Raw genomic sequence first — 12,990 nt, 5'->3', positions numbered from 1 at the left:
TCCCCGGGACCACCCATACACAAAAAAAATAAAAATAATAATGTATGACTGTAAGTCGCTTTGGATACATTTACATTTACATTTTAGTCATTTAGCAGACGCTCTTAGCCAGAGCGACTCACAAATTGGTGCGTTCACCCTATAGCCAGTGGGATAACCACTTTACAATTTGGAGGGGGGGGGGGGGTAGAAGGATTACTTTATCCTATCCCAGGTATTCCTTAAAGAGGTGGGGTTTCAAATGTCTCCGGAAGGTGGTGAGTGACTCCGCTGTCCTGGCGTCGTGAGGGAGCTTGTTCCACCATTGGGGTGCCAGAGCAGCGAACAGTTTTGACTGGGCTGAGCGGGAACTATGCTTCCGCAGAGGAAGGGGAGCCAGCAGGCCAGAGGTGGATGAACGCAATGCCCTCGTTTGGGTGTAGGGACTGATCAGAGCCTGAAGGTACAGAGGTGCCGTTCCCCTCACTGCTCCATAGGCAAGCACCATGGTCTTGTAGCGGATGCGAGCTTCAACTGGAAGCCAATGGAGTGTGCGGAGGAGGGGGGTGACGTGAGAGAACTTGGGAAGGTTGAACACCAGACGGGCTGCGGCGTTCTGGATGTTTAATGGCACAGGCAGGGAGGCCAGCCAACAGCGAGTTGCAGTAGTCCAGACGGGAGATGACAAGTGCCTGGATTAGGACCTGTGCCGCTTCCTGTGTAAGGCAGGGTCGTACTCTCCGAATGTTGTAGAGCATGAACCTGCAGGAGCGGGTCACCGCCTTGATGTTGGCGGAGAACGACAGGGTGTTGTCCAGGGTCACGCCTAGGCTCTTCGCACTCTGGGAGGAGGACACAGCGGAGTTGTCAACCGTGATGGCGAGATCATGGAACGGGCAGTCCTTCCCCGGGAGGAAGAGCAGCTCCGTCTTGCCAGGGTTCAGCTTGAGGTGGTGATCCGTCTGCTAAATGGCTTATTATTAATAATTTTGTCTGGCTTGAGGATAAAAGCGTCTGCTAAATGGCTTATTATTATTAATTTTGTCTGGCTTGCCGTTCCAAATAAAATGGAATATTTTTTTCTCATATAATTAAAAAACTGTTCGCTAGGCGTAGGCAAGACCATAAGCAAATAGGTAAACTGGGATAATACTAAAGAGATAATCAGGGTGATTTTTCCACAAATAGACAGGTATTTACCTTTCCATGGTAGCAAGATCTTATCTATTTTTGCTAACTTTCTATTAACATTTATTGGAGTGAGATAATTTATTTCCTTTGGGATATGTATTCCAAGTATATCCACATCACCATCAGACCATTTTATTGGTAAACTACATGGTAATGTAAAATTTTTATTTTTTAGTGATCCAATACGTAATATAGTGCATTTATCATAATTTGGTTGTAATCCAGAGAGGTTAGAAAATGTATCTAGATCCTCTATGAGGCTGTGGAGGGATTCAAGTTGTGGATTTAAAAGAAAACATGAATCATCAGCGAACAATGACACCTTTGTTTTTAAGCCCTGGATTTCTAATCCCTTGATATTATTGTTGGATCTGATTTTAATAGCTAACATTTCGATGGCCATAAAAAAACAGATATGCCGATAGTGGACAACCTTGTTTTACTCCTCTTGACAGTTTAAAACTTTCTGAGAAATAGCCATTATTTACTATTTGACACCTAGGGTTACTATACATGATTTTAACCCATTTTATAAGAGATTCTCCAAAATTGAAATGCTCCAGGCATTTATATATAAACTCCAGTTGTACTTTATCAAATGCCTTTTTAAAGTCTGCTATGAATAACAGGCCTGATTTCCTAGATTTTTCATAGTGTTCTATTGTTTCCAGTACTTGCCTTATATTATCTCCAATGTATTGTCCATGTAAAACACCTGTCTGATTAGAATGAATAATGTCTGTAGTAGTAGTATTAGTAGTAGTAGTAGCAGAGTAGTAGTTAGTAGTAGTAGCAGTAGTAGTAGTAGTGGTAGCAGTAGTAGTAGTAGTATTTAGTCGTAGTAGTTAGTAGTAGTAGTTATAGTAGTAGTAGTAGTAGTAGTAGTAGTAGTAGTAGTAGTAGTAGTAGTATTTAGTAGTAGTAGTAGTAGTAGTAGTAGTAGTAGTAGTAGTAGTAGTAGTAGTAGTAGTATTAGTTATAGTAGTAGTAGTAGTAGTAGTAGTATTTAGTAGTAGTAGTAGTAGTAGTAGTAGTAGTAGTAGTTATAGTAGTAGTAGTAGTAGTAGTAGTAGTAATAGTAGTAGTAGTAGTAGTAGTAGTAGTAGTAGTAGTAGTAGTAGTAGTAGTTATAGTAGTAGCAGTAGTAGTAGTAGTAGTAGTAGTAGTAGTAGTAGTAGTAGTAGTAGTAGTAGTAGTAGTAGTAGTAGTAGTAGTAGTAGTAGTAGTAGTAGTAGTAGTAGTAGTAATAGTTATAGTAGTAGCAGTAGTAGTAGTTATAGTAGTTATAGTAGTAGTAGTAGTAGTAGTAGTAGTAGTAGTAGTAGTAGTAGTAGTAGTAGCAGTAGTAGTAGTAGTAGTAGTAGTAGTAGTAATGTGAAGTCTAACTCACTGATCTCACAGCGTGGTCCCTCGTAGCCTGCAGGACAGATACACTTCCCTGGGTGGAAGCACGTCCCTCCATTTAAACATGTGATGCTGCAGTTAGCTAGAGAGGGAAAACAACATAGATCAGTGTAGTTGGGATTTAATTACAGCAGATTAAAATTAGGAAGGTCTAGCAAGGATGAAAATGAGATTGACAACGTTTACATGATACATTTTGGTATTGGTTTTTTATTAGGATCCCCATTAGCTGTTGCGAAAGCAGCAGCTACTCTTCCTGGGGTCCACACAGAACATGAAACGTGACATAATACAGAACATTAATAGACAAGAACAGCTCAAGGACAGAACTACATACATAATGGAAGAAGTTTGGAACCACCAAGGCTCTTCCTAGAGCTGGCCCCCCGGCCAAACTGAGCAATCGGGGGAAAAGGGCCTTGGTCAGGGAGGTGACCAAGAACCTGATGGTCACTCTAACAGAGCTCTAGAGTTCCTCTTTGGAGATGGGAGAAACTTCCAGAAGGACAACCATCTCTGCAGCACTCCACCAATCAGGCCTTTTATGGTAGAGTGACCAGACGGAAGCCACTTCTCAGTAAAAGGCAAATGACATCCTGCTTGGAGTTTGCCAAAAGGCATCTAAAGACTCTCAGACCATGAGAAACAAGATTCTCTGGTCTGATGAAACCAAGATTGAACTCTTTGGCCTGAATGCCAAGCATCATGTCTGGAGGAAACCTGGCACCATCCCTACGGTGAAGCATGGTGGTGGCAGCATCATGCTGTGGAGATGTTTTTCAGCGGCGGTGACTGGGAGACTAGTCAGTATTGAGGCAAAGATGAACAGAGCAAAGTACAGAGAGATCCTTGATGAAAACCTGCTCCAATGTGTTCTGGACCTCAGACTGGGGCGAAGGTTCACCTTCCAACAGGACAACGACCCTAAGCACACAGCCAAGACAACGCAGGAGTGGCTTCGGGACAAGTCTCTGAATGTCCTTGAGTGGCCCAGCCAGAGCCAGGACTTGAACCTGATCGAACATCTCTGGAGAGACCTGAAAATAGCTGTGCAGCGACGCTCCCCATCCAACCTGACAGAGCTTGAGAAGATCTGTTAAATGGCATATTAAGATCTGCAGAGAAGAATGAGAGAAGCTCCCCAAATACAGGTGTGCCAAGCTTGTAGTGTCATACCCAAGAAGACTCAAGGCTGTAATCGCTGCCAAAGGTGCTTCAACAAAGTACTGAGTAAAGGGTCTGAATACTTATGTAAATGTAATATTTCCGTTTTTTATTTGTAATACATTTGAAAACATTTCTAAAAACCTATTTTTGCTTTGCCATTATCGGGTAATGTGTGTATATTGATGATGTAAAAAAACAATTTAATCAATTTTAGAATAAGGCTGTAATGTAACAAAATGTCAAGGGGTATGAATATTTTCCGAAGGCACTTTTTTGAATTTGTTCTGGATTTGGGGACTGTGAAAAGACCCCTGGTGGCATGTCTGGTGGGTAGTGATGAGTGATTAACCGAAATGACCTCAGTTCAATTATTTGAAATCCATTTCTTTTTTTAAATGTTCTTTGTGAGCTCAATGCACACATTGTTTCTCTAGAGATATCTCAGATCATGCCCCAACTGTGCGACGCATTAGGGAGTTGTAGTTTCCAACAGGCCATAGTTTAGCGCAGAAAACGTGATAATTAACTACAAGGACCATAATCCATTGTCAGTCTGTGTTTTCTTTTTACGCCTGCTATGTAAGAGACAGAAGAATGCTCGATCATGAGGGACACACAGAGAGCAGTCTCTTCGTGACGGTATCTCTAACTGAAAATACATGATGATTGATAGTTGGTATTCAGCAGTCATATAAAAGTATGCCTTATTTACATTGAAGAAGAACTACTAAAATCGTGATTTTATCAGACAGCATAGGCAGCAGCTCTATAGAGATGAGGACTTGGAATGAAATAATAAAGTCATCAAATAAAACAAATGTAATATACACAACTGAAATATTTTATTAAAGTAAAGTAATGTGAATAAATGATGGTTAATAAGTGATAAGCAGTAATGGGCAGTCACTACCATCATGGGACTTCTATCAATTGTTTTATTCTGTGTTACAGTGTTCAAATCACATAATGCATAGTGTATTTAATGTTTAAAAAAATTATTGAAACCGAAAATCGTGATTATTTTTGAATCAATATGTTTTGACCGTGACAGTTTACAATCCAAGGTAACACCAAGTAATTTAGTCTCCTCAACTTCAGCCACATTAATCATTATCAGATTCAGCCGAGGTCTAGAACTTAGGGAATTATTTGTACCAAATACAATGCTCTTAGTTTCTACTGGCCGTCCATTCCAAAACAGGCTGCAACTCTTTGTTAAGGGTTTCAGTGATTTCACAAGCTGTGGTTGCTGATGGATATAGGGTTGAATCATCAGCATACATAGACACACAGGCTTTATAATAATAATAATAATAATAATAATAATAATAATAATAATAATAATAATAATAATAATATAATAATAATAATAATATGCCATTTAGCAGACGCTTTTATCCAAAGCGACTTACAGTCATGCATGCATAAATTTTTGTGCATGGGTGGTCCCGGGGATCGAACCCACTACCTTGGCGTTACAAGCGCCGTGCTCTACCAGCTGAGCTACAGAAGACCACTTTAGTGCCTGTGGCAGGTCATTAGTAACAATAGTGTAGAGGGCCAAGAAAAGCTGCCCTGCGGTACATCACAAGTTTAACATGAGAGAAGATTCCATTAAAGAAACCCCTCTGTGTTCTATTAGATAGACACTGTCAACAGGTTATGGTCAATAATATCAAAAGCTGCACTTAAATCTAACAGCTCCCACAATCCTATTACTTCAACCAATCATCAGTCATTTTGTGTCAGTGCAGTACGTGTCGAGTGCCCTTCTCTATAAGCATGCTGAAAGTCTCGTTGTCAATTTGTTCACAGAGAAATAGCATTGTATCTTGCCAAACACCGTTTTTTCCCCCAAATGTTTACAAGCTGATTGGTCGGCTGTTAGAACCAGTAAAGGGTGCTTTACCATTCTTGGGTAGCTTGAGGACAAAACAATGTTCTCTAGACGCATGTAAAAAAAATAATATGACAAATAGGAGCGGCAATATAGTCCGCTACTATCCCCAGAAGCTTTCCATCTAAGTCGTCAACACCAGGTGGTTTCTCATTATTGATGGACACCAATCATTTAACCACCTCGCCCACACTAACTTTACAGAATTCAAAATGACAATGCTTTTCTTTAACTATTAGTCTTTTATGCATGAACATGATTTATGCTCCACAGTTTGTTGTTGGTTTTTCCTGCCTACGTTTGCCCACTTTGCCAATGAAGTAATCATTCAAGTAATTGGCAACATCAAAAGGTTTTTGTGATAAATGAGCCATCTGATTCAAGCTCTTTCTGCCCATCATTTCATTTAAAGTATTCCAAAGCTTTTTTTCCATCATATTTTATGTCATTTATCTTGGTTCCATAATAATACAAATATATATTTTTGTTCAGTTTAGTCACATTCTCAATTTACAGTAAGTACTGTATGAGTCATAAGTAATTTACAGTAAGTCAGCCAGTCAGATTTACAGCCAGACTTATTCACCACTTATTTTGCCCCGTCTCTTTCAACCATCCATCTTTTTCAATTCCTCATCGATCCACGGGGCCTTAACGGTTCTAAACAGTCCGTTTCTTAATAGGTGCACGCTTATCAATAACTGGAAGAAACTATTTCATAAATGCATCAAGTGCAGAGTCTGGATGCTCCCCATTACACCCATCAGACCAACATATATTTTTTTGGTATCTTCAACATAGGAATCAGTACGAAACGTTTCGTATGATCTCTTATACACTATTTTAGGCCCAGCCTTTGCAGTGGGGTGTATTCATGGATGCCAAAGGAAGCCAGGCTTCCCCAAAAAATTGACCAAGAAAAAAAACATACAAAATAATGTATCTTTCATCTCTCTGTGTTTCAATAAATGTTCCTTCAATTCGCCTAGAGGCTGAATGTATCTCACCGGAGAAAGCATCCGAGCGAACGAAACAGCGCCCCTCTGTCTCTGTATGTGCAGCCCATCTATCTGATGCTGTCTGGTCAAAAAGAGTATGACATTGTTGCTGCCTGTAGCATTGAATGCAAGTGAAGCCAGCGAGCATTTGGCCTCCCTTGATAAAAAAAAAAATCAAATAATAATAGCCAATCAGCATTGAGCTAAACTGAGTGAGCTCAGCTGTGAACGGTCCTGGAGCACCAAAGAAATGTGTCAAGGGAAGCCAGTTTGGATTTAGCTGCACACCAATCACATCACCAGAATCCAAACTGGAATTGTTGCATCTCGTTGTGTTGTTGTCCTCCGGTGGCTAGCCAGCTAGCTAAAATGGTCCCTTTCCTAAATTAGCCATGGATGGAGATAGGAATTTGGACTTGTGGTTTGACTTAATTCTCCGTTCTGGCCAATGATTATAACGGCAATTCTGATCCAACCATAAATGTATCCATTGTGCCCCAGAGGATGGAAGTTCAACATGTAGCTAGATGTAGCAGGCTAATGCTAACTAGCTGGCCTGACGCATCATTGCCCATGAAAGGAAGTTAGGCTAGCGTGCAAGCGTTTTAGCCAGGTAGCCTCGGACAACAAAAACTAAAAGCGTGTACTGTATGAGTCATAGACCGTTTAGGCACCATGAAAGAGGAGGATGGCATTGCTGGCGTTTCTCTACAAGTAGAGTGAGTCAACATGTTTTTCTACTTGCAAGCATACACACACACACACACACACACACACACACATACACACACATACACACACATACACACACACACACACACACACAGAAATCAGTATCATGGACAGCCATGTCACATTTAGCTGACGTTGATTGGACTAAATCGTTTTTAGTATCTTTTAGTTGTCACTGTATTAGACTAAGCATTGGTGATGAGATGATATTGAAATGTTGAAGTTGAAATGGTGCTGGAATAGTGGAGGCAGCGTCTGTTTTCTTTGCGACTTGCGGTAACTCTCCGTGGTTCCAAATCAATAGTTTAGTAGTCTGAAAATGTGGGAAACATGACCTTGCTTGACCCCTGCTGTAGGTCACGTAACTGTTTGTTACATGCAACACGTTTTGTGTACTTCACCGGGCAGATGTTGCTCTCCGGTTTTGTGATGAAACAAAGGTGTGGTTGAATTTATTCTGCCACTGTGTCTTCTTATTGTCTCGGCCTTTAGGCCTATATATCACGGTGGCAAGGCATATGAACTAACAGGTTGTAATATTACTTTTTTTCCCTGACTCTGCTTCCCCGGTGATTTTACCCACGCACCGCTACTGAGCCTTTGGAACTTGGGCTTTTCTAGATATGGCCACTATATTACACTCAGAAAAAAGGGTTCCAAAAAAGGTGCTATCTATAACCTTAATGGGTTTTTCGGCTGTCCCCATGGGAGAACCCTTTTTGGTTCCAGGTAGAACCCTTTTTGGTTCCAGGTAGAACCCTTTTTGGTTCCAGGTAGAACCCTTTTTGGTTCCAAGTAGAACCCTTTTTGGTTCCAGGTAGAACCCTTTTTGGTTCCAGGTAGAACCCTTTTAATAATATAAAATAAATAATATGCCATTTAGCAGACGCTTTTATCCAAAGCGACTTACAGTCATGTGTGCATACATTTTTACGTATGGGTGGTCCCGGGGATCAAACCCACTACCTTGGCGTTACAAGCGCCATGCTCTACCAATTGAGCCACAGAGGACCACAACCCTCTGTAGAAAGGGTTTTACTTGGAACCCAAAAGGGTTCTACCTGCAACCAAAAATTGTCCAAAAATGGTTCTCCTATGGAGACAGCCAAAGAACCCTTTAAGGTTATAGATGGCACTTTTTTTTCTAAGAGTGTATGGTCGGTACATCCAAAGGGTATGGATACAGCTTTAGAGCAGAGTTCTGCAGCATTGGTAAAAATGTGATCAATACACATGGATGATATAGTTCCTGTAGTGTTTGTAAACACCCTGGAAGGTTGATTAATAACCTGAACCAGATTACAGGCACTGGTTACAGTGAACAGCTTCCTCTTGAGCAGACAGCTTGATGAAAACCGGTCTATATTCAGGTCACCCAGAACATGAGATCATCTCTAAGCTTTACAGGAATATGGCTCTGAATATATACAGCAACACCTCCACCACAGGCATTCCTGTATTTTCGGTAAATGTTATATCCCTGTATTGCTACTGCTGTATCATCAAAGGAATTATCAAAGTGAGTCTCAGAGATGGCCAATATATGAACATTATCAGATTTCTTGCCAGTTATTGATTTCATAAACCTTATTTTTAAGGCTACAGTGCATATGATTAATAACATATGGGCTATTTTTAGACATTTACATTTTTACATTTTAGTCATTTAGCAGAAGCTCTTATCCAGAGCGACTTACAGTTAGTGAGTGCATACATTATTTTTTGTATTTTTTTTCATACTGGCCCCCCGTGGGAATCAAACCCACAACACTGGCGTTGCAAACGCCATGCTCTACCAACTGAGCTACATCCCTGCCGGCCATTCCCTCCCCTACCCTGGACGACGCTGGGCCAATTGCGCTCCGCCCCATGGGTCTCCCGATCGCGGCCGGCTACGACAGAGCCTGGATTCGAACCAGGATCTCTAGTGGCACAGCTAGCACTGCGATGCAGTGTCTTAGACCACTGCGCCACTCGGGAGATCGACCTTTCCAGGTTGACAAGAACATTGTCCGGCTAATAGAGTCAGTCAATCAGGCAGTGAGTGTCAGTTGGTGTGTATGTGTGTGTGTGTGTGTGTGATGTGGGGCTGATGCTACTGACCCGGAAGCTAGGCTATCTCACACCTCCCAGTCTTTTGGGAGGGAGGGTGGACAATGAGCCTGATGTAGTGGATGTAAGCAGAGTCCCCACGCTCTCTGGCAGCTTTCATGGCTGGGATAAGTTATTTCCGCCTCTGGCGTACAGCTTACGAGAAGTCCTCGTTAAGGAAGATGTTTGTTCATCTCAAGTTCTTGGCTCTCTCCAGAACAACCATCTTGTCCTTAAACCTTAGGAACATGACCACTATCGGCCTGGGTCTGTCACCTGGGCTGGTTACAGGTTTTCCAGACCTGTGGGCGAGCTCCACCTCAATCTTCCTGTGATCCATCTGCAGCTTTTAAGTGATCATTTGTCTTACTTTCTCCTCAGACTCGGCCCAGTTATGTGAAGACTCTGGTATGCCATCCACAACTATGTTATTTCTCCTGGATTGACCCTCTAGATGTTTTCCCAGCCTTCTGTAATAATGACTCACAGACAGCGCTGATGTCATCTCGCGTGGACTTACAGTTTGTTGTCATATTGCTGCAAGTCTCTTTCAGGACATCCACCTCCGCTTGGGAGAACTGAAAACTGTTCTTAAGGTCCTGGACCTCTCTGGTCAGATCATCCATTCTTTTTTTTTTGTATTTAGACAAAGCTCTTGAAGCTATTTTCCTGTTGTTGTAACAACTGCTTGAATAAATCTTTTTTGTTCCTTTAAAAGATTCTTCACCTGTGAAAGAGAGACACTACTGTCCTCAACGGTACCCCCACCGGCTTTGGTTTTGGAAGCCATGGTAGCAACGTAGGCTAACGCTGATACTCCACGCAGACAGGACAGGTCGCAAGGCAGATGGAACAAAGCACAGACAGCAGGGATTTAGACAGCCACAAGCCTGGGACAATCCGCGGTCCCAGCCACAAGGGCTAAACGCGTTGCGGCCCTGTGTTCACGCTTTCAGGAAACCTTGCTAGCTTGATAGCTAGTTAGCAGCTAGGCTAGCTGCTACGCCAAGCAGCTCCTCAAGACTTTTGGTTGGCAGGATCCCTGGACAGATAGTAGTGGACCCAGCAACTGATGCTAACCGCGTCACGGGATCCAAATTCAAAAAGGTAGCTAGTAACCAAACTTCATCAATAGAACCCTTTTTCAGAGACTTTTAAAACTTTCAAAACAACAAAAAATGAGCTCGATTGGAGTTTGTTGGTCCCCAGTGGTGAATGAGGTGTGTTTGTCCGGGGCTACGAAATGTGTACTGTGTCCGTGTTTCAGGTGAGTGTACCTTTGTCGCAGCTGTCTCCATAGTAACCAGGTGGGCAGATGCACACCCCTGGACTCATACACAGTCCACCATTCAGACACCTGGGAGAGCAGAGGGCTGGGGGGAGAGCGGAGGAGGACAGGAGAGGGGGAATATCTACGTCAGGAACCTCAACCTTTTAATTCACCTTCAGCTGCTTGCAACCCTTTACCCCCAAACACTACATTAATTTAATTCAGCTTCATCTGCTTGCAACCCTTTACCCCCAAACACTACATTCATTGCTATAATGAATGTTACACTTAGTTTTGCCTGTAGAAGGCACTAAAGAGCCTCAGTATTGTTGAGCCTTTCCCAAGAATGAATACCGTAATCACAATGTCACAAGACCCATCGACACCCAAATAAAATGCACTGTTTTCACAGAACACTTCTCTTAAATCCATTGTCTACTCTAGGTGCCTAAAAGGCTCTACACAGTCTAACACAGTCTAACACAGTCTAACACAGTCTACACAGTCTACACAGTCTAACACAGTCTAACACAGTCTAACACAGTCTACACAGTCTACACAGTCTAACACAGTCTAACACAGTCTACACAGTCTACACAGTCTAACACAGTCTAACACAGTCTACACAGTCTACACAGTCTACACAGTCTAAAACAGTCTACACAGTCTAACACAGTCTAACACAGTCTAACACAGTCTACACAGTCTAACACAGTCTAACACAGTCTACACAGTCTACACAGTCTAACACAGTCTAACACAGTCTAACACAGTCTACACAGTCTAACACAGTCTAACACAGTCTACACAGTCTAACACAGTCTAACACAGTCTAACACAGTCTACACAGTCTAACACAGTCTACACAGTCTAACACAGTCTACACAGTCTAACACAGTCTACACAGTCTACACAGTCTTACACAGTCTAACACAGTCTACACAGTCTAACACAGTCTACACAGTCTAACACAGTCTACACAGTCTACACAGTCTACACAGTCTACACAGTCTTACACAGTCTTACACAGTCTACACAGTCTAACACAGTCTAACACAGTCTACACAGTCTGCACAGTCTAACACAGTCTAACACAGTCTACACAGTCTAACACGGTCTAACACGGTCTACACAGTCTAACACAGTCTAACACAGTCTACACAGTCTAACACAGTCTACACAGTCTACACAGTCTACACAGTCTAACACAGTCCAACACAGTCTACACAGTCTACACAGTCTAACACAGTCTAACACAGTCTACACAGTCTAACACAGTCTACACAGTCTAACACAATCTAACACGGTCTAACACGGTCTACACAGTCTACACAGTCTACACAGTCTAACACAGTCTAACACAGTCTACACAGTCTAACACAGTCTAACACAGTCTAACACAGTCTAACACAGTCTACACAGTCTAACACAGTCTACACAGTCTACACAGTCTAACACAGTCTACACAGTCTACACAGTCTAACACAGTCTACACAGTCTAACACAGTCTAACACAGTCTACACAGTCTACACAGTCTACACAGTCTAACACAGTCTACACAGTCTAACACAGTCTAACACAGTCTACACAGTTTAACACAGTCTAACACAGTCTACACAGTCTAACACAGTCTAACACAGTCTACACAGTTTAACACAGTCTAACACAGTCTACACAGTCTAAAACAGTCTACACAGTCTACACAGTCTAACACAGTCTAACACAGTCTACACAGTTTAACACAGTCTAACACAGTCTACACAGTCTAACACAGTCTACACAGTCTAACACAGTCTAACACAGTCTAACACAGTCTACACAGTCTAACACAGTCTACACAGTCTAACACGGTCTACACAGTCTACCACAGTCTACACAGTCTAACACAGTCTACACAGTCTAACACGGTCTACACAGTCTACACAGTTTAACACAGTCTAAAACAGTCTACACAGTCTAACACAGTCTAACACAGTCTAACACAGTCTAACACAGTCTAAAACAGTCTAACACGGTCTACACAGTCTACACAGTCTACACAGTCTACACAGTCTAACACAGTCTAACACAGTCTACACAGTCTAACATAGTCTACACAGTCTAACACAGTCTACACAGTCTAACACAGTCTACCACAGTCTACACAGTCTAACACAGTCTACACAGTCTAACACAGTCTACACAGTCTAACACAGTCTACACAGTCTAACACAGTCTAACACAGTCTACACAGTCTAACACAGTCTACCACAGTCTACAC

General features: G+C 42.1%; 1 protein-coding gene across 1 annotated transcript in view; it reads right to left on the bottom strand.

Moving 5' to 3' along the window:
* Positions 1 to 2,560: 2,560 nt before the first annotated feature.
* Positions 2,561 to 12,990, bottom strand: part of LOC311114386 (uncharacterized protein) — a gene marked incomplete at both ends in the record, with an annotated part of 12,348 nt that continues 1,918 nt past the window's right edge. Inside the window, 2 exons of the mRNA XM_084189642.1 lie at positions 2,561 to 2,656; positions 10,737 to 10,832. Of these exons, the coding sequence (XP_084045768.1) occupies positions 2,561 to 2,656; positions 10,737 to 10,832 (192 nt within the window). The remainder of the gene's footprint in view (positions 2,657 to 10,736; positions 10,833 to 12,990) is intronic.

This window comes from Coregonus lavaretus (assembly GCF_964263955.1).
Source record: "Coregonus lavaretus genome assembly, contig: HAP1_SCAFFOLD_3600, whole genome shotgun sequence".
Lineage (NCBI taxonomy): Eukaryota > Metazoa > Chordata > Actinopteri > Salmoniformes > Salmonidae > Coregonus > Coregonus lavaretus.
Note: the sequence above shows the minus strand (reverse complement) of the source record. Positions and strands in the feature narration are given on the sequence as shown.